General features: G+C 35.5%; 2 protein-coding genes and 2 long non-coding RNA genes across 4 annotated transcripts; 3 read left to right on the top strand and 1 right to left on the bottom strand.

Moving 5' to 3' along the window:
- Positions 1-5,976: 5,976 nt before the first annotated feature.
- LOC142170793 (uncharacterized) lies at positions 5,977-9,530 on the bottom strand. The gene is made up of 2 exons (XR_012700360.1): positions 7,392-9,530; positions 5,977-6,300 (listed from the first exon to the last, which is right to left on the bottom strand). It is a non-coding gene; the product is annotated as an uncharacterized LOC142170793 (long non-coding RNA).
- On the top strand, positions 6,384-8,646 carry LOC107769646 (GEM-like protein 6). Its single transcript, XM_016588878.2, has 4 exons — positions 6,384-7,535; positions 7,648-7,722; positions 8,100-8,374; positions 8,455-8,646. Exons 1-4 carry the CDS (start codon positions 6,995-6,997, stop codon positions 8,644-8,646), a joined length of 1,083 nt encoding a protein of 360 aa, XP_016444364.1. The 5' UTR covers positions 6,384-6,994.
- An 8,159-nt stretch (positions 9,531-17,689) lies between the features above and the next one.
- On the top strand, positions 17,690-22,581 carry LOC107769647 (uncharacterized). Its single transcript, XR_001644450.2, has 3 exons — positions 17,690-18,170; positions 18,666-18,737; positions 19,557-22,581. It is a non-coding gene; the product is annotated as an uncharacterized LOC107769647 (long non-coding RNA).
- Positions 22,582-24,155: 1,574 nt separating this feature from the next.
- On the top strand, positions 24,156-26,275 carry LOC107769648 (putative GEM-like protein 8). Its single transcript, XM_016588879.2, has 4 exons — positions 24,156-24,882; positions 24,984-25,058; positions 25,494-25,768; positions 25,852-26,275. The coding sequence occupies exons 1-4, from the start codon at positions 24,726-24,728 to the stop codon at positions 26,041-26,043; spliced, it is 699 nt and encodes a 232-aa protein (XP_016444365.1). The 5' UTR covers positions 24,156-24,725; the 3' UTR covers positions 26,044-26,275.
- Positions 26,276-26,511: the final 236 nt, after the last annotated feature.

Below are 26,511 nucleotides of genomic sequence, written 5' to 3'. Positions count from 1 at the left end.
CTGATTTTTCTTTAATTAAACTTTTCTTCACTTTTTCTGGTTGGATTCATTCATACCAAAATGCAATTTCTACTTTTTTTTACTGGCTGTTGATTGATTGCATTTCCTTATTTGCATAAATCGTGTTGCTATCAAACTCTTTCCTTAAATAACTTCGGTGTATTTACCCTTCTTGTACTACTTTGGAAAATATTTTGATCAAACTCTTTCCTTAATTATCTTGCCCGTTTGAAATCAGAATCCCTTAATTGAAGGAAGACCTTATGTGATTGATTTTGAAATTATTTTCTTACCTTTTCTTACTTGCTTTCTGCACTATAAAAGGCACGACCCTTCCGCACTTTTACACACTTCCAATTAAAATACTCTTTAAGACCTTGAGTTCAACACTTATTGAACACTTTCAATTTGAATACTCCTACATTCTCAATTCAACACTTTACTCTCTTCTGAAATCTTCTGGTTGTGTATTTGCAATTTGGCTTTACTACTGCTCTTCTCTTCTTATTTCCCTGAAACTGGTATGTTCTAATTTAATTTTCAGCTTTATCCCTATGTGTTTGCTTTACAGTTTCAACAATCTTGTCTACTTTGTTGTTTATGTTCTGTATTGAATATGATATTCTCTTTGCATCTGTTGCTGTGTGAATTCCCCATACCCTTATTCCCTTCTATGTTTTGAGTTAAGGTTCAGGCATGGCAGTATCCAAATTGTTGTTCATGTCTGGACCTGATCCTTTAATGGATCCTAACTCCCAAACAATGTGGTTAACATGTTGGTTAGGGGTGTGCCAACACTCCTAATTGTTGGGTATGACCACCAGCCTGTCTTGGCCTTCCCCAAAATCCCCTCTATGCACATGCACTCTCTCTTAGATTCTAAGTTCTTCCCCCTTCCTATGAGCCTTGCTTTGGGACCTTGAGCTCCCTCTGAACTTGGACATTTGAGGGTCGGCCCTTCCACACTGTACTATAGTCTAATTCTGCAATATATTTGGGTGTAAGCACTGCCCGGAGTCCACTTGAGACTCTTAGGAAACTCTGACACACCCCAAATAGGAGAAAGACTTTGGAATTTGATCTTTGAAGTTGGTTTACTTCATGCTTCAGACAGAAGTCTGAATCATGCTCTCCTTGGTTAGGATTTTAGCTTTCTGATGTAATTTTTATTTTCTTTTCTTCATTCTGGGCTGTAATAATTTGTAATAACTCATTGGGGCTTATAGTGAAAAGGGGAGGGATACTCATGTATGCATAAGGGTAGATATCATGCTCATTAGGTCTTTATTTCTTCAAATCATGGCAAGTTCTGCATTTCGGCATCTTTGAAATCCTGTTTAAGTTCTGCACTTCTACCATTTCATATAGAAATCCTGTTTTAGGTTCTGCACTTCTACATTTTCATATAGAAATCCTGTCTATAAACTTCTGCACTTTTGCATCTTAGAAATCCTGCTTATAAGTTCTGCATATATATCATATCAATAGCTTTTGCATTTCTGCATCTCATACAGAGAACATGACTATAGGATTCTGCATTTTGCCTATCATATAGAAAGCATGTCTATAGGGTTTCTGAATACTGCATACGTATCCATCACTAGGCAAACAATATATAGGCTTAAATAATAAAATCAGCATTTTAGACGTCATGCCTATAGGATTTCTGCATTTTTGTAAAGGTTAAAATTAGTCACACTTAGAAAGCATGCCTATAGGAATAAGCAACTAATCTGAATCCCTCAACTTGCTTATAAGTTTAAAATCAGTAATACCATTGCTTAAATGCTTGTAGAACTTATGTTCCTACTGTTAATAAATCTGCTTCTGAAATCAGTATCTTTCTCTCGTATTTAGATATCATGCCTATAGCTTTCACCTAAGCAAGCTATAAGGTGAATTAGCTAATTGAGTCAGGCTCTGTTAATTCCAAACCAGCAGGCAGGTCTGATTCTGGTTTCTTATCTGAAATGTGTAATAGATCAGTCTGCCTCCTTAACGTTTAAGTTTAATTCAGACCATAACCAGTATCTGCAAGACATGCTAAACAATCTGTCTTTAAGTGAGGAGGCTTGTCTGAGCCTTTTAAATTGTTATGTGTTTCCCATATCTGCCTTATGTGTTTTTGTTTATCGCTTTAGAATTTTATCTTTTTAAACCATACAAAGCCCAAATCTTCCTTCCCTTTAGGACTAGTAGTCCCAAATGCCTCCAGGACTGATAGGATTGGGGTGGGTACTAGCATGCAATAAGTAAACGAAATCATTCCACGTTTAATACCTCAACAGGGTGGGAAAGGGTAGATATGGATATGATGACCGGTGCGCTAATACCACGTGTAACCCCTCTTCTGAAGAGTAATTACCGGGTATTGCATTGATGTGATCCATATTATTTATAAACCTAGGATCCCCTTCCCTTTACTTGTTTATTTTATTACTTTCAAAATTTCAAAACTCTTTTTTTCTCAAATTTCAGCTTCCTTGTTTCTTCAAACTTTAACTTATTTGTAATCATAATGTGACAACCCCTTATATTTGAAACCCTTATTTGCTTATTTATTGTTTGTACTTAAGTCACACTTGTAGCATGGCCGAAAACCACACTAGTGGATCTTGAGGGGTGCCTAACACCTTCCCCTCGAGATAATTTCTAGCCCTTACCCAAACTCTGGCTTTTCTAAACAAATTCTTCCTAGTGTCCTAATGCACTTAATCATTAGGTGTCGACTCTTCAAATCAAAAAACCCAATTCCCAAAAGGGAACGAGTTGTCCTCCCAAATGTCATAAATCCGATTTCGCGAGAAAAAGGGGGCACGACACCCGTCCCCCAAATAGGTAAAACTTACACCATTGTTGATGCAGGTAATGATGCACTCGTAGCCATTCTCAAGAAAATGGAAGATATGGAAAACGAAAACAAGGCACTCCGTGATTAGATGAAGGATCATCAAGAAAGGGTTGATAAGATACCGGGTGCCTCGAAGTTGCTACCTAAACGAGACATTGGCCGATTCGTCAAACAACCGTATATTCTCTGCTAGGAAATTTCTTGGCAAAGGACTCAGTGACTTCCTCGCCCAGTTTAACAGGGTGAGAATGAGTTAAGCACGTTCATAAAATACCCTCCCACCACTTAGGAAGAAATCCACAATGCCTATTGCGCCGAGGTGAGAACCGACGAGGACGACCTCAATAGTCCGACACAATGGCTGATGTCAGTTCAAGCAAAATCGAGGAAAGATCATCGTAACGACAGTCGAAGGGATCAGTCAAGCCCTCATCTCAGCCGAGAAAGACATCAGTCCTACATCAGAACGACCGTCCCACCACCTCGGCACACGGAAGGGCCGCCTAGGCCGCACACAGGGACTCAGCGTCCGCTCACAATTTTTGTGTTTCCCCTTCAGAAATAGTGTACGCACTGGAGAAGCTCAGCACGAAGGTGAAATGGCCACAAAAGATGAAGTCTGATCCAAATACTAGGAAGTCAAACGTCCTCTACGAATTTTACGAGGAGCGGGGTCACAAAATCGAGGACTGCATAGGGCTGCGGCAAGATATAGTGAGAATGTTAAACCAATGTTACCTGAGGGAATTGATGAGCGATCGTGGATGAGCCAATTTTGCCCGCGGATGCGAACAACACCAGGGACCTCCAAAGCCACCCTCGCCCGCTCGCACCATCCAAATGATCATCGGTCGGGGCGATGAAGCAACGATTAACCATGTGAAGTTCACCACTACGCACAAACTGAAGCGGTCAATCACCTACGAATAGTACGACGACCTTGGAGATAGTATCACCTTCGATAAGTCGGATACTGACGGTTTGACTTTCCTTCATTTTGATGCTCTTGTTATTACTTTACGTATCTTAGACACTAATGTAAGAAGAATAATGGTAGATGCCGAAAGCGGCGCGTGTATCATCCACCCTCGAGTCCTCGCACAAATGAGACTCGACGACAAGATAATACCGCATTGCATAACACTAACAGGTTTTAACAATGCAGTTGAGCGAACCTCTGGGGAGATAACACTACCCGTTTTGGCCAGGGGTGTTACCCTGGAAACAACATTCCACGTCATGAACCAAGAAACAACCTACAATGCCATCATAGGGCACCCATGGATACACTCCATGAGGGCCATACCATCGAGCCTCTATCAGGTAATCAAGTTCCCTACTCCATGGGGAATATTCAGTATCCAAGGCGAACAACGCACCGCCCAAGAATGCTACTGTATCGCCCAGAATATGTCCCAAGAATGCTACTGATCGCAACACTGAAGATTTCAGATCCCAGAAAGAAAGCTGTGATTGCGGTCCTTGGGGCCGTGTTCACAATTTATGAAGTTGAGCTCAATATTTCAGCCAGCTCATAGAGTGGCGATTGCAGCAACCGGCTCAGGATCGCGATTTTTGAGCTTGGGCTTACTACCTCCCAGACCTTGCCTAGCTGCGATCGTGAGTCATGTGTTGTGATCCCAACTTCCTCTGTTACCATGCAACAAAAAAAAAAAAACTAATGTTGTGATCATGGCTCCGCAATTGTGATCATAGCATCAGTTTATTTTGACCATTATTGCCATTTTCTCACCCACAGTCCGTTTTGATCCCTATAGCGAGCCAGCAAACAGCCTTAAGGCAAAACTCATACGCATGTTTTAAACACCCACACCATACAACTAACTCAATATAGGGCCAAGCATGCATCGAACATCTCAAATGCCTCTTACATAGACAGATACAATTTTGAACAAATACAATTAACACTTTTACACATCATAGGCATTAATTGAATGCACATACAGAAATAAAAAAGAAACAAGTTCATTATAATAGTAACATCCTGATGAAGTTATAATAGTTAGGAAGCAACCTCAATCAAACCAAATTATATTGTTCATTTCTTGATTGTTTTATTTATCCATTGAGATAAGAAAGGATAAGAAAATGGGAAACAAAAGACGATAACATATTACTGAATAAAATACGTTGCATCTGTCATCTATGAGCTTTAAATCTAATATTCTCAAATGATCTTATATCAAAATTTTAAAACATTAAACTAGCTTTATCTCATTTAATAAATTGGTAAGAGAAAAGGAACCACTTTTAAATTGTGAAAAGATCACTCAAGATGTCTGGAAAAGGTTTGAAAAAGACGGGGTGGTCTCTCCCAAAGAAAACAAGCTTGTTGTAATATCCTTAGTAAAATGTCAACATAATAAAATTGTAATCGTTAGACTGCAAACCCCAATTCAATCAAAGTATGAGATTTGACCCATTGTTATATATATATATATATATATATATATATATATATATATATATATATATATATATATATATATATATATATATATAGTTGAAGTGTTATAGAGTGTGCCAAGTTAAAGTGCTCCCTAATAAAGTCGACTCTACATCCAGAGCTCGAACTCGAAACATCCAATTAAGGATGACAAAGTACTTACCACTCCATCACAGCCCTAGTTGGTTATACATATATCTATATACATGTTCATGTGTATATATCTATCCAGTACTGACATAAGAGAACAGGGTACTCATCTCCCAAGTCCCCATGGTCGAAAATAAATAATTATAAGATCTATAAAATTATGAATTAATAACTATTTCCTGTGCATAAAATTCATCTCTAAATACTTTTTGTTTCTTTAGAATCTTCAAAGGGTGGTGGATTTGTATCTTAGGTCACAGGTTCAAGCCCCCACACCATGCAAAACAAAGCCTGGTATTTAAGTGGAGAAGGGTAGAGGGGCGGGCCCATTATCCACCGAGTTTCGAAGGCTGCGGTTGGTCCAAAGGATCAGCCCCAGACGGATTTCTCGGTCATCAAAAAAGGAATTTTCAAAGTATTGTCATCCAACAGGAAAGGTTGGTCAAATTATGGAGCAAGAAGTTAGGTTACTCAAGAATTTCAAATCATTTGTCATGCGTGCGTGGTGTGTTCAACGTAAGGTCGACATAAAATGGCCTACAGATCTGCCTTTACACCTCAAGATAAGGTAACTGCTGCCTTAAAAGAGAAGTTAATATAATCCAGACAAGCACAAGATCTGCTGGCCCTACCCACAGATTGAAATCTTTGAATAGCAACTTTGAGGTAAGGATACGGTTTAACTATAACAACATATGTGAAGACGTGTGTCATATATTCGTTGGATTGTTGTAAATACCGTGTGCAGGTAAGTTTTACCGAATGTAACAATCCAACCAGAACAACTTGCTTCTCAGCAAAACGGTTCAACTTCAGAGCCATAACAATATCCCTGTATGAAGTCAAACTATTAGTTTTATTTAAACTAAATGCTTATTAAATCCTTTTACATATAAAAGATTATCAACTCAGAGCCATAAAGAAGTGCCATATGATAATACCAAGTGAAATTCTAAGTTTTAGAAGAAACTAAATAAGATTATGGTTAGAAAAACAAATATTACATGCGACTATAGAGAAATGTGGCCCACGAATGGAATTTATGAGTCGATATGCATAGAAAAGTACAAAAGGTCTTTTAGGTATTGATAAGATGACTTCAAAATACATAGGTTACTCGTACTTTTACTCAACTTGCAAAAGTAGGTTGCATGACAAAGCAAATCTGCCAACTCAAAAGTTTAAACACCACATGTGCCCCCAAATCTTGATAACAAAATTAGTCAGCAATGAGATTAGTTTACTGTAATTGCCCAGACAACTAAAAGAAAGACATTTTCAAAACCTACGCAGCACAGTAAGACATAGATTAAAACTATGAGAGACCAGGGTTTAATTCACAGCAAACACTAAAAACACTAGGTGATTTCATCTCATCTACCTTAGTTTTGGTGAGTAGCATTACTTAGAACTTGTGTTGATGGAGGTCGCAGGTACCAACCGAAGGAATAGTTGAGGTGCCCACCAACTGAACTGGACACCACCTTTATGTGTGCGTGAGAGAGAGAGATAATATATAGAGAGAGATGGACACAAAGCAAAGGGAAAACAAAGAAAAGAAAGGAGAGGTTGAACATGCACTGCACTTAGATTTTGAATATTTCAAATTACAATTTACAAAAAGATTATGGAAGACACTGAAACTTTTGAAAATCTCAGCCAACATTCCATCTTCTAGACAACCTTTTCTTCTTGGTACAAAAGAAAATTCTAAAAAAGCACATGCATTATCTTTTATGGTTGTTGATGACCCAAAGGTGACTCATGCAACAATTAGTAAAAAGATTCATCAACTTCTCCTCAAACCCCTACAAGAAATGTTCTTAAACCATCAACCAAAACTTAAATATTTCTCACTGACCATCACAATTCACAATACAGCAATATTCCACTGCAGAATCAGAATCACAATGAAGAACTTACTCAGTGGAGATGTGGTGGATATTCCAATGAATTCAGCAGTATGCTCATTTGAAAGGCAGCCAAAAAGACTACTATCCCTATCTTCTTGCCAAGACCATATTGTTCCATTTGTAACTTCAAAGATCTTATCTAAATTAAAGCAAAGTGAGTATTTCCGTTGTCTCTTGATGAATCAACTTGTTCTTGTACTAGTACTGAGTATTAATGACCCTTGAATGAAGAAATCTTAAAGATAAAAATATTCTTGAATATGCAGGAAAATCTGTGATTGGTAAGATGAGCAAACTGGGAGAAAGGATGGACTATCTTGCGCAAGGCATTCGCGAACATGGTAAGCACTTCTATAGTTAAAATAAAAAAAAAGTAGTTGAAATTGAAGATGCAAAAGAGTATTTGATTCAGTTGTGTTCGGGCATGAACGAACCTGGGGAAAAAATTGATGTATAGTGTCTTAAAACCAATTTTCACTTGACATACTCATCAAACAAGTTTTTCAATATTGGAAATACTGGTAATCAAACTTCAGCTTGCATATAATGATTTCAGTAGTTGCAAGTGAAGCATGGCCAAATGAAAGAATGTAAATCTAAAGAACACAGATAAGTGAGTCATGATGTACAAAACCATGCAAAAAAGCACTATTTACATGTATATACGATAGAAAGTATTGATTGTAATGAAGTTAATGTTTCAACTTTAATTGTGCAGTGAGCCTTAGCCCGAAGCTAACAGAAACTGTGAAGGGAAAATTGAGCCTCGGGGCAAAAATACTTCAAGTAGGAGGGTTGGAGAGAATATTCAAGCAGAAGTTTAGTGTTAGAAATGATGAAAAGCTATTGAAGGTTTCTCAATGCTATTTATCAACTACAGCTGGTCCAATGGCAGGGCTTCTCTTCATCTCTACTGATAAGATTGCTTTCTGCAGTGAGCGATCAATAAAGCTCTTATCTCCAACTGGAAAATTGCTTAGAATCCGTTATAAGGTACCCCTCTGCTCTGGTTTCCTTGCATCTCTATTCGAGCCATGTAAAGCATAATCTAATAGACCAATAAACAATTGCAGGTATCGATCCCAATAAGTAAGACAAAGAAAGCAAAAGAGAGTGAAAATATGGAAAAGCGATCACAGAAGTATATACAAGTAGTTACAGAGGATGATTTTGAGTTCTGGTTTATGGGATTCCTTAATCATCAAAAGACACTGAGATATCTACAGCAGGCAATTTCAAGTTCTTCAAACAAGCTAAGAAGATAGTTTTTTCTCCTTTTTTTCATTTTGTTTCAAATTCGCCCATTCATCAATGTAAAATGTTGATGCAGAAACGAATTTACAGATCAGTTCAAACTTGTAACTAGCTCCATTGTTCAAAGGAGGTCTTAGGTTTTGTAGGCTTTGAGCCTTAGGAGTTAATAGTTAATACGGATGTATAGACTTGTTGTAAAACCAATGCAAATGGAAGGCTAATCCATCTTTTGGGACTTGGCCATAGTCATGCTACCATTTTCATGGTAATCTATGGTGAATCTTGATTCATCCGACCCCTTCACATCATTCTCATAGCATAATCACGCCACCCATAAACTATAAAGTCTATAAAATAGTTGGGTAGAGTCAAATATCTCAAACTACCTCCATAGTTCAAACCCTAGTATACCTGGGTGAAATTTGGCAGAATAGGGAATCCAACCAAAAATCTATGATTTGAGAGTTAAATCAAGTGGTATTATAGTAGGAATAGCTTAAACCAAGTTAAATTCGAGCTACCTTGATATTGAGAAGAAGTGGGAAGTGATTTCATCTTCATGGACTGAGTTTGCGGTGGGGGAGTCGAGAAAATGATAAAATTTATGGTTGTAGGTATGAAATACCTTTGCTACGATCGCAGGCCTTGTGCAGTGATCGGCTGATTTTAACACTGAATATTTGAGATCCTAGGAAGAAAGCTGTGATAAGTGGTCCTTGGGGCCGTTTTCACAATTTATGAAGCTGAGCTCAATATCTCAGCAGCCTCATAGTAGTGGCGATTGTAGCAACCGGGTTCACGATCGCATCTTTGAGCTTGGGTTTACTGCCTCGCAGAGCTTGCCTTGCTGAGATCGTGAATCATGTGTTGTGATCGCAACTTCCTTTGTTACAATGCAGAAATCACTAATGTTGTGACTGCGGCTCCCTAATTGTGATCATAGCACCAGTTCATTTTGACCAGTGTTGCCCTTTTCTCACCCACAGTCCATTTTGATCCCCGTAGAGCGCGCGAACAGCCTTAAGGCAACACTTATAGCCGTGTTTTAAACACCCACACCATCCAACTAACTCAATGTAGTCCGAAGCATGCATCCAACATCTCAAATGCCTCCAACATAGATAGATTTCAACAAATACATATAACACTTGCACATCATAGACATATGAATGCACATAAAGAAATTAAAAAAACAAGTTCATTATTATAGTAACATCCTGATGAAGTTATAACAATTAGGAAGCAACCTCAATCAAATCAAATTATCAGATTGAATTCACTGTGCTTCTCATATATGTAGTGAAACCAAGAGAGTAGGATACCATACCCCTAACCCCTAGAATCCAAAAAAAAAAAAAAAAAAGCATAAGCCTTACAATATTTTAATTTAACTAGTTTCTCGTCACATGCGTTACATGTGTATGTCAAGTTATATAATATACGCTTTTGTAAAATAATTTAATATAAATATTTTGAAATAAAGCTTTGAGTAAATAGTTATATGTGATAGAATAAATACAAGTTTCTGAATAATTATTATCGTGTATGGCAAGTTATGTAGTCCACGCTTTTGTAAAATAATACAATATAAATATTATTAAAAGTTTTGAGTAAATAATTATACGTGAAAGAATAAGTATAAGTTTCTGATAACAATTAATGTGAATCATCGTATAATGACATTTTATCGAGGTTAAATAATTGGATATCATCTAATCCTACGAAAAGAAACAATCAAAGTTTAATTGTTTCTTCTCATGATCCCAAATAATATCCAAATGAAAGTTTTATTCATTCTCGTGATTTACATGTATGATTTTCCAAATAAAATTGCTTCATATCATCCCACAAGTTAAAGTAAACTTCCACATATATAATTTTTATGCATGTAACCATAATATGTTACGTTATTAGTGGATCTCATTGTAGCAATAAAATAACAAAGTTAACTATAGCATTAACTAATGCCATTCCTAAACACAACAAATATGCATTTAACGTTTATTACAAGAGTTGTCATTATCCAAACATTTATGAAAATAAGTTTCTCAACATTAGAAAAGATAAAGGAAGATAAATAAGTAGAGAAAATATAGAACTTGATTTTTGTAGCGTTTTTTTGTTCACCTTGAATTTTAAGTTTTTCTTGGCTGCACCATTTGTCACGTTGATTTGGGGACAAAGAGATCAAAATCTTTTTCTTTTTTTTGCTTCTCACAATCAATTGTTGTTTCGTGTTGTGACAGATTTAGATAAACCTCCATGACTTTTCTGCTAAAATATTTTGCCCAATCCATAGAAAGTGTCCAGCACATTAGGGCATTCTATTTTTTGTCTTCTATACATTTCTTATTTTTTTTCACGGTACAATTTGTGAAGTTTGCGCTTACAATTCTGGTTGAAACGCTTAATCTTCTCTATAAATGCATCCCTATAATTCATATCCTATAATCCACATTCATCATGCAAGTGACGTAGACCATTACTTAAATAATGATAACACCCAAAACTTGAATTTGATGCACTTATTATTAAATAGGGTTAGATTTTTAAGGGGCATTTCTATAATTTAACTTTTGACTTAAGGGCTTCCCACTTTTAATATAGTACTAGTCTCTATACTGCATTGCACAAATATCTTGTGTCAAATATTACAAATACGTACCATAAGTAATTGCTAAAGTTAGATAATGAGTTGCTTAAAATAAAAGTTTTATATATGTAATGCAAACCAAATCACAATAACGTTGTGATTGTTGAAGTTTGGCAAAATGCCAAAGTCCCACATTGGTTGGGAGTTAAGTTTGGGGGGGATTTTTCCCCTATAAAAGAAGGCCTAATGTTTAGGATTGAAACACACCTCTCATTTGCCTTCTCATCTGTTTAAGGCATTTGTATCTTCTCTCTTTAGTATTATTTCACTTGTATTTTTGGAGTGGAATAAAATATTGGTTGTGTCCGAGGAGTAGGCAAAATTAGCCGAACCTCGTAAATTCTGGTGTTCCCTTTATTGTTGCTTTATTGTCTTATTTATTATTTGGTGGCTGTCATAATTTTGGTATAGTAGTTGTGACTTATTCACACTATATACATTTGGCTTCCGCAAAAATTGGTATCAGAGCAAGGTACTGTCTAAGTATGCTCTGTGGTTGCAGCATAGTCTGATCTTCCACATCAGAAAAGATTTATCTTGGTAACTGAGTCAAGGTTCTGTCTGAGTATGCTCTGTAGTTGCAGCTTAGTCTGATCTTCTACATCAGAAAGGAAATAATCTTGATTTGTGTCGTCAGCTATTAAATAATATTTGTGTCAAATATGGGGGACAATAAACAAGAAGAATCTACATCAAGTGTCAACAATACGCCATCATTGGCATCTTCGCTTATGACAAGAATTGTGTTAAATGCGAAATTTGCGGTAGAAATTTTTGACGGGTCCGAACATTTTGGGATGTGGCAAGGCGAGGTTCTAGATGTCCTTTTTCAACAAGGGCTAGATCTGGCCATTGAAGAAAAGAAACCAGATGTTATTGGAGAAGAAGATTGGAGAATTATCAACCGTGTTGCTTGCGGTACCATTCGATCCTACCTTGCTAGAGAGCAGAAATATCCATACACAAAGGAAACTTCTGCAAGTAAATTATGGAAAGCACTGGAGGATAAATTTTTGAAGAAAAACAGTCAAAATAAATTGTACATGAAGAAAAGACTGTTTCACTTCACCTATGTTCCTGGTACCACGATGAATGAACATATCACCAGTTTCAATAAGTTGGTCACAGATTTGCAAAATATGGATACAACTTATGATGATGGTGACTTGGCCTTAATGTTGTTGGCGTCACTTCCTGATGAGTACGAGCACCTTGAAACTACTCTACTCCATGGAAATGACGAAATTTCTCTCAGAGAAGTTTGTTCAGCTTTGTACAGCTATGAACAAAGAAAGCGAGAAAAACAGAAGGGCGGAGAAGGAGAAGCACTGTTTGTGAGGGGTCGTCCTCAAAATCAAACGAGGACAAAGAAGGGAAGATCCAAGTCAAGATCCAGACCCAGCAAAGATGAATGTGCCTTTTGTCGAGAAAAAGGGCACTGGAAGAAAGACTGTCCGAAGTTGAAGAATAAGGCCAAACATAACAATGGAAAGGCTATTATGGATTCAAATGTAGCTGATTGTGATGATTCAGACTTCTCATTAGTTACAACAGAGTCATCAACATCATCAGACATATGGTTGATGGACTCGGCTTGTAGCTATCATATGTGTCCCAACAGGGACTGGTTCGTGGAATTTCAAGAAGGAGAATATGGAGTCATCCACACAGCGGATAACAGCCCTCTTACCTCATATGGCATTGGTTCAATACGATTAAGGAACCATGATGGAATGATCAGAACATTGATAGATGTTCGATATGTACCGGATTTGAAGAAGAATCTCATCTCTGTGGGAGCCCTAGAATCAAAAGGGTTCAAAATCATTGCAGAAAATGGAGTGATGAGAGTATGCTCCGGTGCACTAGTGGTAATGAAGGCTAATCGGAAGAATAATAATATGTACCGCTATCGTGGCAGTACAGTTATTGGGACAGCGACAGTAACATCCAGTGACGACAAAAAGGCAGAAGCAACCAAGCTATGACACATGCGCTTGGGACATGCTGGAGGAAAATCCTTGAAAACTCTATCAGATCAAGGATTGTTAAAAGGAGTAAAGGCTTACAACTTGGAGTTTTGTGAGCATTGTGTTAAAGGGAAACAGACAAGGGTTAAATTTGGTACATCGATCCATAATACTAAAGGCATTTTGGATTATGTACACTCTGATGTTTGGGGTCCTTCCAAAACACCTTCATTGGGTGGGAAGCACTATTTTGTAACCTTTGTTGATGATTTTTCCCGAAGAGTATGGGTGTATACAATGAAGAGCAAAGATGAAGTGTTGGGAATTTTTCTCAAATGGAAGACGATGGTGGAGAATCAGACAGGCAGGAGAATCAAGTGTATTCGCACAGACAATGGAGGTGAATACAAAAATGATCATTTCAATAAGGTCTGTGAAAATGATGGCATCGTCCGACACTTCACTGTTAGACATACACCACAACAGAATGGAGTGGTAGAACGTATGAACCGGACCTTGCTGGAGAAGGTACGGTGTATGTTGTCCAATGCTGGCTTGGGCAAAGAATTTTGGGCTGAGGCAATTACATATGCATGCCACCTCATTAATCGTCTACCATCTGCTGCTATTGATGGCAAAACACCATTTGAAAAATGGTACGGAAAACCTGCTGTAGATTATAACTCTTTACACGTGTTTGGCTCAACTGCATATTATCATGTGACGGAGTCAAAATTGGATCCAAGGGCAAAGAAGGCTATTTTTATGGGAATTACTTCTGGAGTCAAAGGATATCGCTTATGGTGTCCTATGACAAAGAAAGTAATATTCAGCAGAGATGTTACCTTTGATGAATTTGCTATGGTAAATAAGGTAACAGAAGATACCAAACAAAATGAAGGTGCTTCTAAGCAGGTGGAGTTTGAGGGAAAATTTATTTTCCCTACACAAGAAGCAGAGGAGGAAACAAATGAAGATTACCCTCTGGAAGGAGAGCCAGTAGAGGAGATTCCAACTCAGGAATCTCAACAACAACTTGAATCAATAGCAACCAGCAGGCCAAAAAGAACAATAACGAAACCTGTTCGTCTCATAGAGACGGTTGCTTGTGCAACCTCAATTGTAGCTGATGATGTTCCTACTACTTATAAAGACGCTGTCCAAAGTTCAGAAGAAGATAAGTGGAGGATTGCTATGAATGATGAAATACAGTCCCTTCATCAGAATCATACATGGAGATTGGCCAATCTCCCGAAGGGAAAGAAAGCAATTGGGTGCAAATGGGTATTTGCAAAGAAAGAAGGATTTCCTAACCAATTAGATGTTCGCTACAAAGCAAGATTGGTGGCCAAAGGATATGCTCAAAAGGAGGGAATTGATTACAATGAAGTGTTTTCTCCAGTTGTAAAACATTCCTCTATTAGAATTATGTTGGCTTTGGTAGCACAATTGGATTTGGAACTAGTTCAGATGGATGTAAAAACTGCGTTTTTACATGGAAACTTGGAGGAGGAAATCTACATGACTCAGCCAGAAGGATTCAAAGTTGCTGGAAAAGAAAATATGGTGTGCAAACTTGAAAAATCGTTGTACGGATTGAAACAATCTTCTAGACAATGGTACAAGCGATTTGACGAGTTTATGTTGCGGCAAGGGTACAAGAGAAGCAAATACGATCATTGTGTGTATTTGCACAAGCTTAAAGATGGTTCCTTTGTATATCTTCTCCTATATGTTGATGATATGTTGATAGCTTCCAAGAATTTGGAAGAAATTGATAAGTTGAAGATTCAACTGAAGAAGGAGTTCGAGATGAAGGATTTGGGTGAGGCAAAGAAAATTCTTGGCATGGAGATAATTAGAGATAGACGTTCAAAGAAACTCTGTTTATCTCAAAAGGAATATTTGAGGAGAGTACTTCAACGTTTTGGCATAGATGACAAGACTAAGCCAGTTAGTACTCCACTTGCTTCCCATTTTAAGCTAAGTACTACTATGTCGCCAATGGATGAAGCTGAACGAGAGTATATGTCAAAGGTACCATACGCAAATGCTGTTGGTAGCTTGATGTATGCAATGGTTTGCACAAGGCCTGACATTTCACAAGCTGTTGGAGTTATTAGCAGATATATGCACAATCCAGGGAAGGAGCATTGGCAAGCTGTGAAGTGGATTCTACGGTATATTCATAATACTGTAGATGTCGGGTTAGTTTTTGAGCAGGAAGACAATCAGTCTGTAGTTGGATATTGTGACTCAGATTTTGCGGGTGATATGGACAAACGAAGATCAACTATTGGTTATGTGTTTACTTTTGCAAAGGCACCAGTTAGTTGGAAGTCTACTTTGCAGTCAACAGTTGCTTTGTCTACAACAGAGGCAGAGTACATGGCTATTACAGATGCTGTGAAAGAGGCAATTTGGCTTCAAGGATTGCTAAAGGAGCTTGGTGTTGAACAAAAAGGTATCACAATTTTTTGTGATAGTCAAAGTGCTATTCAATTAGCGAAGAACCAAGTTTATCATGCAAGGACGAAGCACATTGATGTTCGGTATCATTTCGTACGAGAAGTCATAGAAAAAGGTGGAGTCACGGTGAAGAAAATTCATACTACAGAGAATCCTGCTGATATGCTGACAAAGGTGGTGACTGCGGTCAAGTTTCAACATTGTTTGGATTTGATCATCATTGTTGAACACTGAAGATTGAAGATGAAGACACAACCAAAATTTGTTATTGAGAGAGAATTGAAAATGTGGAATTTTGCCAAGGTGGAGATTTGTTGAAGTTTGGCAAAATGCCAAAGTCCCACATTGGTTGGGAGTTAAGTTTGGGGGGGATTTTTTCCCTATAAAAGAAGGCCTAATGTTTAGGATTGAAACACACCTCTCATTTGCCTTCTCATCTGTTTAAGGCATTTGTATCTTCTCTCTTTAGTATTATTTCACTTGTATTTTTGGAGTGGAATAAAATATTGGTTGTGTCCGAGGAGTAGGCAAAATTAGCCGAACCTCGTAAATTCTGATGTTTCCTTTATTGTTGCTTTATTGTCTTATTTATTATTTGGTGGCTGTCATAATTTTGGTATAGTAGTTGTGACTTATTCACACTATATACATTTGGCTTCCGCAACAGTGATTACCAAATAACAAAATGGAACTAAATAGTTTAAAATTACACAAGATACGAATAAATTTATAAATCGGTTAAAGAATGCAATAATATTTAATACTAGTTTTTATACAAGTTGTATATCGTAATGACAAGTATAGTAAGTTTATCCAAATTCATAATTATTTCCATCTTTACCAATGTATTAAAAGTTCTAGGTATTTGTAGAGTAGGAATTTGCTGTCGGCATTGGAGTTTTAATCTGTAAAGAATTCCTTTCTTAGTTAATATATTTGGAATATTACAATTACATCCACCTTTAACTCAAAATTTTAAGGGCATAAAAGTTTATCGAAGTTTCGAGAATATTTTAGTCATCCAACATTTAACATAAATTATTCGTGTTTTTATAATAATATAGAGAGATAGATTATAATACCTTTCTTGAGATTTTTTTCCTGTAACATGTATGCTCTTCGTTTTGCACATAATAAGGTTCACTTCATTTTATTTAAGTTCTGCGTAACTAAACTCATATTCCGACGAAAAAATGTTCAACTAGCTTGTTGGATAGCATAATTCGAAAACGAATGAAAACACATTGCAAAACTCTACAAATGTTATTCTCTCTAGGCCAATTTATGTGGTGGAATTTGACTCAACAGTCGAGATGAAGTTTAAGAAAGAAGAACTTTTGGTAGTCCTAAACCTACCATAAGATTTATAAAAGCATATTGCCTTTTAGGATAAAATGAAATTTTTTAAGTTCAATTATTTCAAAATAAAATATGTCATTTTTTTGAAACAGACTAACAATAATGCAACATAATATGGAATAGAGGGAGTATTTAAAACAACTTGCTAAGTAATTTGAAAGAAACATCTGAAAAATGCATCAGAAAATATTGTTATTTTTTGTGCCTCATTTTGAATTTTTTTATTTCTATAGATATTTCAAAGTATTGTTGGTCAAACTACAGAGAAATAAGTTAGTTTACTGAAAACATTTAAATCACATGTCTGTGCGAGATGCATTCCACATAGAGTTGGCAGGAATGCCTATCCTTCCTTTACACCTCAAGATGAGATACAAAAAAAAAAACAAAGCAAGATAACTGCCTTAAAAACAGACACTATACAAATCCAGACAACCACCAGAATTGCTGACCCTACATAACAGATTGAAATATCTGAATGGCTACTTCTTTTTTTTTTTTTTTTTTGAGATGATAACAACTACTTTTCTCCTTTGCCTGATTTATTAAGCAACAATTCTAAATGGATGACTCGCTCATGTTTCAAAAGGGAACTTGAGTCAAGTGGTGGTGATCCACTGAACTGTTATCTTGTCAACTTTTTTCTATCTATTATACTATATTATTATTATTTTTATTTTTATTATTATATAGAAAAGGCTTGATGGTCGACCAAGGGCATAAATGACATTTTGCTCTGCCATTATTCTTTTAGGTTTAAAACTGTTTTAATTAACAATATAGCTGACACAAAACTCTAGAACTCTCCCTAGCTTTCTGAAACACTACTTTCTTAATATATTCGTTCATTCTCTCTTCTATGTCCTTGTTCATTCCATATTCTAAAGAATATAGAATTAGTGAAGGTCTTATTTTGGGGAAAATAGCTTCTAGGTCATGTGCAATTTATCGAATTTCTGATTGCTTTGCTAATTTTTGGTTACTATTAGGCAAAGAATATTTAGTATTGTGCAAGACTGAATTTTAAGGAAACAAATGCTGCTGAATTTCATGTCACTCTCTTCAAATATCCGCTGCTCATCAGGTATCCCTTTTAGCCCTTGTTCTCTTGTGATACGTTTATTGCTCAACTTCAGAGTTCTCCTTCGCTTCTTATAAGTGTGAGCTTTTTGTTTTGGAGTGTTTCTCAACTTTCTTCGGTGCTTTTTTCTATTCTTCAGGCTGCTTAGTTGATTTAGTGGTAAATTTTTTTAGGATTCTCACCTTAAGGTATTCTTAGATTAGAAATCAAAGTCTGTAGTCTCTGGATATTTCTCATATATTTTCATTTAAACCCTATAAAAATCCAATCTTTATTGGGCACATGTGACATGTTTAAATCTTATCTGAAATGGAATGAAAGGGGTTTCGTTGATACTTGAGCTCTGATGACGAGCAGTTAATGGATGTGGTATAGTTGAGCATCATAATTTTTGTAATCTATGCAAAGATATGAATATTTATTGGCATGTGCTCTTCTATCTTTTAGTATTATATGAATGTGCATATGAATATTTTTAACTAATCTTTGTATTTACAGGACTTACATTTTCCATGCAATTGGTGTATCATTATGCTACCATCAAAAGAAGTGATATCCTGCATCTTAGAGGTAGGTATCTTTTCATTAGTGTGTTGTGGCTTACTAGAACGATCAATAGTTGTACTGGCAATCCGCATTGCATCAATGCTGCTTTCCTTGATTTTGTTCTAATGTATTTATCTAGGACTACCTCTATTGCTTGTTTCTTTTCTTTCTTTCGTTTTTTCTTGTTCTCTATTTTTTTTTACATTGGACCCATATTATAGGTTGCTAAATATGTTAAGTTTGCTAATGAAACCTTTGATGACTTCTTCTAATGTCTTATGGTGTAATGTTGTCTAGAGGTGTGGCACATACCTTGCTGCAAGTCTAACATCATTGGGTTATTAAACATAATATAATGACTTTTAGTTGATTTCCTAAGACACGCATGTGACAAATTCTGGAACTAACTCTTTATGTTGAATATGAACATGTTGATATGGGAATTTGTTCATCAATATTGTAGTGACATGGTTGAAAACACTCACCATATGGAGATTTTAATCAGACAACATTTAACAAACGTTTACATTTAGCCAACTGTTAGTTTTGTCCACTGCAATGTTTAATTGACATATCATCCTGAAATGATATGGACTAAGCTCCCAAATCATGAGAAAGAAGAAAAGTACTTACTGTTAGTTCTAGGTCGAATCCTTTTTATTCAGTCTCCATTATCTTTGAGACATAAGAGGTTGTGGTATTTATAAATGGGTTGCGAGCGTATGCTGAATTCCATTAAAGTGCTCTTTAGTTTTGATATTTTTTTGTCTCCTTTATCTTTTGACGGATTAAAGGCTTTGGTCATTTTAAATGAGTAATTAGCTGAAATATTTTTCGTTGCAGGCATCAAGGATGCCGCTATATTTATTCTTGTAGAACTGTGTTGGAATAAGAGTTGCTAAGGTAAATTTTGAAGCTTAGCAGAATAAAAATGGAAATCCTTGTTTACTTTTTTATGTTTCAAGAAGAAATACGTACTATCTCCTCTTATCCTTTCTGTTATGTTAGGAAATACTTTATGATCCTAAATGGATAGTTGCACATATTCATGCTATCCGTTTTAACTATTTTCTTGGTCTATTTCAACTATCAATCCTCAAACAACGCATAAAGAGAAACTGGGTATGCGAAAAATATAAGCACAGTGCAATGTGTTTATGCAATATTAAGACGCCAGCTCAGTAAAATGAATCGATCGTATTTGTTATTATTGTACTATTATAATTGTGTTATTTTAGTCATCTTGTCGCCATTCCACAAGCAAGACATCACGTAGTATCTTTGTTTCAGGTCTTTAACCATATTTTGTGGGTAATTTATTTCTTTTACTGCATGTGAAAGTAAATATTGCTTTAATTATGGCTTCATGCGATGCAATGTATAGTACTTCACTGTACCAACCCTATAATAATTTTTTTCATAGGCTTATTTGTAGATAGATTATTTACAAAATTTTAAATGTAACGAAATGTTAGCATTCTTTCTGATTTCTAAAATGTCTATTATTGGCATATTTTAATTTTCTCCCAATGCCTACAAAACCCTCGCCATTTCAAAATGAAATAACTAAATTTTGTATACGATGCTAGAAATTAAGCACAAAAGCTAAGACATTCTACAATATTTTTTTATGTTTGTGTGTACACAGCAACACTTTAATATTTAGATACAAAGACCAAATTTTCATATGAAGAAAAGAGTAGTACACCAAGAATCTTTGTATTTGAGTGTGAGCAACTTTTGTCATGAAACTTGAGGTCGCCAAACCATGATTTGATAGGAATTCAGTTTATATTTCCCAATTTATAATGTTAAGAAGTGTTTTGGAATTCTTAATACTTGAAAGAACAAAAAACTTCATGCTTGATTTTAAGATTGTGTATCCTTTCTAATCTGAGGTAAAATGTGGATAGCAACAATCTAGGGAAAGCTCTCTTAATATTATTCGTGAGGCACTTTGCTTGGCTGACTTACAAGTCTGTCTAAAAAGCTTTCTCCTTGGCTCTTATTTTAAGCCTATCTATTATTTTAAGCTCTTAGCTACATGGCATTTTTTCTTCGTTGTACAATATTTTCCAAACTGTCTTTAAATGAGTTTCATAGATAACTTTCTATCGCTGGGGGTTTCGAAGAACAGAAACAATCACAATTATCTTCCTTAAAGCTCTTTCTATCTTCTTATTTTCCCCTTTTGTATCTTTTTCTCTTCAAGGAAAAGCATTAAAAATATACACTACTAATTTATCAGTATAGCATTGACAAAAATATCCGTTTAGGGGATGATTACCCATTAAAAAAATAGGAGCCAGTGCTTTTTCCTTATCTTATTTTTTTCTTGAAGGAGATTATTGTTGTCTACTCTAATTTTCTACCATTCCTTGCTATTTTGGTGCCTTCAGAGAAATGCTTTTATTTTTGGATCAATTACGATTTGTGTGGTTTTCTTCTAGCTCAACTGCAGATTTGCTTCATACTTCATGAACTGTATTGCTTGTGTTGTTGTTTAATTTATAAATGAAATTGTGACTTCTTAAAAAAAATCAGTTGTCTAAATTGGTAAACATTGCAAGTACTTAAAACTTTTGTCAAATGTGGACTTAACAAATGTAGGCCAAATTTGCAAGACTATTTCTCAAATCTTAGATCCTTCCTTTCAATCAAACGAAGGGAAAATCCTCTTTTAACTACTATTTTCAAGTTTATGCAAGTTGAATTTGCATCTCTTCCTTCTTGAAGTGCGGAGTTGAAAGCGATTACATATTTTTGGCATTCATTCTTAATTTTGATAAGTGCTTCTATATATTTGGCATAACCTATAGTTTCTGCATCTAATGTAATGTTGTCAAAGCTTCTTTCTTAAAACTTGGAATTGGTTATTTCTTGCTTTACAATTTCTTCTGCACTTCTTTGTCCTCTGATTGGTCAAATCATGTATCTCTTGTTTTCATCATCCCTTATGCTTCTGGTCCTTCTTTTCTATAAAAAAATATTTTGTATTCATTTATTCAACCTTTTATACTTTTCTATGTACTAAGAACTCTCTCTTTCAGTTTTACTTTCAACTTTATAGCTTTACATATTTCTAAGTTATACATTAGTGAGAAATCTTCTAAATTTTTATCTTTTCAGACATAAAATGTAAAAGTATTCTTACATGGAATTGTTGCTGAGATGGATTTTTTTTAATCCATAATTACTTATTGATCTTGTTACAAGAAATGGTGGCAGATTTAGATAGAACCATTGCTCGATGCAAGATTAATTAGGGTAGGAATTTGCTTTCAAGAGAAACTGCAGTAAATAGAGAATAGAAAGAACTTCGTCTTTTACAGAAATTCTTGAAGCAGTCGGGCTCTCTACGTAGTGATGTAGTGAACCTGATTCTGTTAAATGGAATAGAAATACCTACAATTTTTTCTCAGTTGATAAAGTCCTGTTATCTGTTTAAAACTACTGACTCATTTGGAACAAGAACTTGGAGGTGTATTTGGCAAAGCAAAGCAGCACCAGAGTTAATTTTCTTGGAGTGGACTACATGTCATAATGACCTAACTCGAGCAAACCTCCCACATGCTAGTGAAATCATATGCTTAAGATGTTACGTGTGCTTAGAGGAAGCTGAAGTCCATTTTTTCTTCCATGTACCATTGTTTCCTAGCTTTATTGCATGGTCTTGGATTTATAGAAGTAACTATTGCTGGATGGGCAAGAAAGTAAAGAACATCTCAGAAATATATGGAATACAATCCCGACCTGCATTTCTTAAGTAGTTTAACGTGCAATAAAACGTTGTATTTACCTACCAAAACAAAATCATGAAACTCTTAAGATTATGTTGAGCAAGTGATTATATTTTTTCAGTGACCCAGTACATGTTTCCTGCACTTTGTTGTTGTAAACTTCCAATTTTATTGGTTCCGATCACTGTAAGAGATTAGAAATTCTCTCCCACTTGCAATATGAATATTTCGTTAATCCTTTCTATGTTATAGTAGTTTTTCAATTTGGTGTCTTTTGTTGGGCAAAAGATGGCAAATAACCATCCCACTTTGGAAAAGAAATATGCATAGCTACACAGAAATAACATAAAATCCTACCAGTTCTAAAATCTTATTCACAATTTGCAAACAATTTGCAACGTTGGGCCCGCAAGCTCGGGCCTACCTCATCTAGTTAATCACATAAAACTAATCAAACTAACTTGAGATAATTTTACAATGCACTAAAAGCTTTTAAAAGAGATAATTTTGTATACTTTTGAATATTCAAAAAGGCTTTTTCTAGCCTGTTCACCTCTAGGATTTTGTTTATAAAGCCTGTTTACCTCAAGGATTTTGTAATGATAAGAAAGAATTTTGACCAACTTTAGAATTAAGGGAAACTGGAGGGGATATTAATTAGGTAGATATAGATTACAGTTAAGTTACGACAGCTAGCCTAACAGAAACAATGTGCTTCTCAATAAAGAGTTAAAGACAGGTCACTCCTACTAGCAATTTCAAGTTCAGAGCTATAACAACATCCCTCTAGAGAGTCAAAACTATTAATTTTAGTTTAAACAAATGCTTACTCATAAATCCTTATCTATTAAAAGTGGGAAGCCCTTCAGACAAAAGTTAAATTACCAAAGTATCCTTTAATTAACCTATAAATAGTTTTTTTAAATATAAATAAAAAAACTAAAGCCTACAAGGAAACGCAACTTTCCATCAGGCGCCTATTCAGAAGAAACCTGTTTCTAAGTTTTAACACTTTTAAATTCTTCACATCAATAGTCACAACTCTTAAAAGAAAACCTTTTTTTGTTGTTGCTAAAAAATCTTAAAACAAAGCCTAACACCTACAAACAACTAATTAAAAATGTGCACTATGGATATATGTAGTTACTCGAATTTACAAAGGGATGAGTCTCTCCATTCAAGTCAACCATCATTCATATGGAGTACTAGACAATGCTTAGAGTAACTTACTTAATGTGCAAGATTTTGTTTACAATGAACTCACATCAGATTTAAACCTTGCTTGAATGTTGGTCTAATGTAACACCCCGTACATTTGGACTAGGTGTGGATATGTTAAATGGGTATTAATATGATATTTTAGACATATGAAGTCCTAGCGGGATGAGTATGAGTGAAAATAGTTGTTTAGAATCAAGATGAAGAATGATGTGCATAAGATTCGATAAAATCTACGAAGTTTACAAAAGGTCAGTGTTTTATGTGATTGTTCATAAAAACTATATTTTATTAGTTATGTATATTTATTTATTCAAATCTTTGTTTTTATAATATTGCTATTATTACAAAAATTATATAATATATGACTTGACATACATGTGCAATGCACGTGCCTTGCCGAGAGACTAGTCTATATAAAAATGATAAATCGATTTGTATGGAAAAGAAGTAAAGTCATTAGGGTGAATTAAGCTACCTTACTAGTTACCACAAGATGACTTCCATATGCAAAACTCTCCTACTTTTGCTCAAACTTACAAAAGTAGGTAGCATCATAAAGCAATTTGCCAACTCAAAAGTTAAACACACCATATATGCACAGAAATCTTGATAAAGAAATAAGTCAGCAATGACATTAGTTTACTGTAATTGAGCAGACAGCTAAAAGAAGACATTTTCAATACCTTTAGGAGCAAGAGAAAAAGATATATATTGATGGACTGATGCAAGCAAAAGGATTAAAAAAATAAATTAAAGGGAGAGGTTGAACATGCACTGCAATTTGGTTTTTGAAAATTTCAATCAACAAAAAGATATCATCCTGACAACCTTTTTCTTCTTCGTATAAAAGAAAATTCTAAAAAGCACACGCATGATCTTTATTTGGTTATTTTTATGACCCATAGCTGACTCATGCAACAATCAGTTAAAAGATTCATCAACTCCTCCTCAAACCCCTATATATAATGCTACAAGGAATGTTCTTAAACCATCAACCAAAACTTAAATATATCACAATCCAACAATATTCGACCGCAAAATCAGAATCACAATGAAGAACTTACTCAGTGGAACTGTGGTGGGTATTCCCATGAGTTCAGCAGTATGCTCACTTGAAAGGCAGCCAAAAAGACTACTGGTTCTATCTGCAAGTGAAGACCATAATATTCCATATGCAACTTCAAAAAACTTATCTAAAATAAAGCAAAGTGAGTATTTCCCCTGTCTCTTGATGAAGAATCAACTTGATCTTGTCGTGTGACCCTAGAATGAAGAGATCATAAAAATAAAAATATTCTTGAATGTGCAGGAAAATCTGTTATTGGTAAGATGAACAAATTCGGAGAAAAGATGGACTGTCTTGCACAAGGCATCCGTGAGCATGGTAAGCACTTATATTCTCCATTAAAGACTTCAAAAGATTAATTGAAAATATTACTAAGACAATAGTGTAAGTTGAAATAAAAAAGTATTTGCAGCTGAAGTTGAAAAAGAGTATTTGGAAGTTGAAATTGAGCGCGGACATGAGTTCTGCTTGAAAAAAAATTCATGTTTTGTGTTACCGCTCTCAAAAAAAAAAAAAGTTTTGTGAGTGAAAACAATTATCTTACTTGAAATGCTACTCAGACAAATTTGTTTCAACATTTCACCTGTATTTCAAATGCTAAAAATTTCGCTATGTGAAGTCATGGCCAAACACTAGTGTAAATCTAAAGAACACAGATAAAGTGAGTCATGAAGTGCAAAATTCATGCAAGAAGCATTATTTACATGTATATCTGTTATAAAGTATTGATTGTAATATCCTTTAATTGCGCAGTGAGCCTGAGCCCAAAGCTAACAGAAATTGTGAAGGGAAAATTGAGCCTAGGGGCAAAAATTCTTCAAGTAGGAGGGTTGGAGAGAATATTCAAACAGAAGTTTAATGTTAGAGATGATGAAAAGCTATTGAAGGTTTCTCAATGCTATTTATCAACAACAGCTGGTCCAATAGCAGGCCTTCTCTTCATCTCTACAGATAAGATTGCTTTCTGCAGCGAGCGATCAATAAAGCTCTTATCTCCAACTGGAAATTTTCTTAGAATCCGTTACAAGGTACCTATCTGCTCTGTTTTCCTTTCATCTCTAATTTTCTAGCCATGTAAAGCATAATCAAATAGGCCGGTTCATAATTGCAGGTATCGATCCCAATAAGTAAGATAAAGAAAGCAAAAGAGAGTGGAAATATGGAAAAGCCATCACAGAAGTATGTACAAGTAGTTACAGAGGATGATTTTGAGTTCTGGTTTATGGGATTCCTTAATCATCAAAAGACTCTGAGATATCTGCAGCAGGCAATTTCTAGTTCTTCAAGCAAGCTAAGAAGATAGCTTTTTCTCCTTTTCTTTTTTTCATTTTGTTTCCAAATTCGCCTTTCATCAATGTAAAATGTTGATGCAAAACGAATTGGATCTGTTCAAACTTGTAACTAGCTCCATTTCTCAAAGGAGGTTTTAGGTTTTGTAGGCTTTGAGCCTTGATAGTTAATACGGATGTATAGATTTATTGTAAAACTAAAGTAAACGGAAGGCTAATTCATGTTTTAGGACTTGGCCATAGTCATCCAACCATTTTCATGAAACCTAGGGTGAATTTTGATTCATCCATCCCCTTCACATCATTCCCACAGGCCACAGCATAATCACACACCAACCATAATCTATAAAGAGCTCATCTCAACAGCCCCATAGAGTGGCGATCGCAGCAACCGGGCTCACAATCGTTATTTTGAGGTTGGGCTTATTGTCTCCCGGACCTTGCTTGCCGTGATCGTGAGTCATGTGTCGCGATCGCAGCTT

Source organism: Nicotiana tabacum, chromosome 16 (genome assembly GCF_000715075.1).
Source record: "Nicotiana tabacum cultivar K326 chromosome 16, ASM71507v2, whole genome shotgun sequence".
Classification (NCBI taxonomy): Eukaryota; Viridiplantae; Streptophyta; class Magnoliopsida; order Solanales; family Solanaceae; genus Nicotiana; species Nicotiana tabacum.
Note: the sequence above shows the minus strand (reverse complement) of the source record. Positions and strands in the feature narration are given on the sequence as shown.

Excerpts from the sequence above, each read along its gene's own strand:
- LOC107769648 (XM_016588879.2), top strand. The coding sequence starts at position 24,726 with ATGAAGAACTTACTCAGTGGAACTGTGGTGGGTATTCCCATGAGTTCA. Across the intron at positions 24,883-24,983 it reads CTTATCTAAAATAAAGCAAA|GAAAATCTGTTATTGGTAAG; the intron begins GTGAGTATTTCC and ends TTGAATGTGCAG. Across the intron at positions 25,769-25,851 it reads TTCTTAGAATCCGTTACAAG|GTATCGATCCCAATAAGTAA; the intron begins GTACCTATCTGC and ends TCATAATTGCAG.
- LOC107769646 (XM_016588878.2), top strand. The coding sequence starts at position 6,995 with ATGGACACAAAGCAAAGGGAAAACAAAGAAAAGAAAGGAGAGGTTGAA. Across the intron at positions 7,536-7,647 it reads CTTATCTAAATTAAAGCAAA|GAAAATCTGTGATTGGTAAG; the intron begins GTGAGTATTTCC and ends TTGAATATGCAG. Across the intron at positions 7,723-8,099 it reads GCAAGGCATTCGCGAACATG|TGAGCCTTAGCCCGAAGCTA; the intron begins GTAAGCACTTCT and ends TTAATTGTGCAG.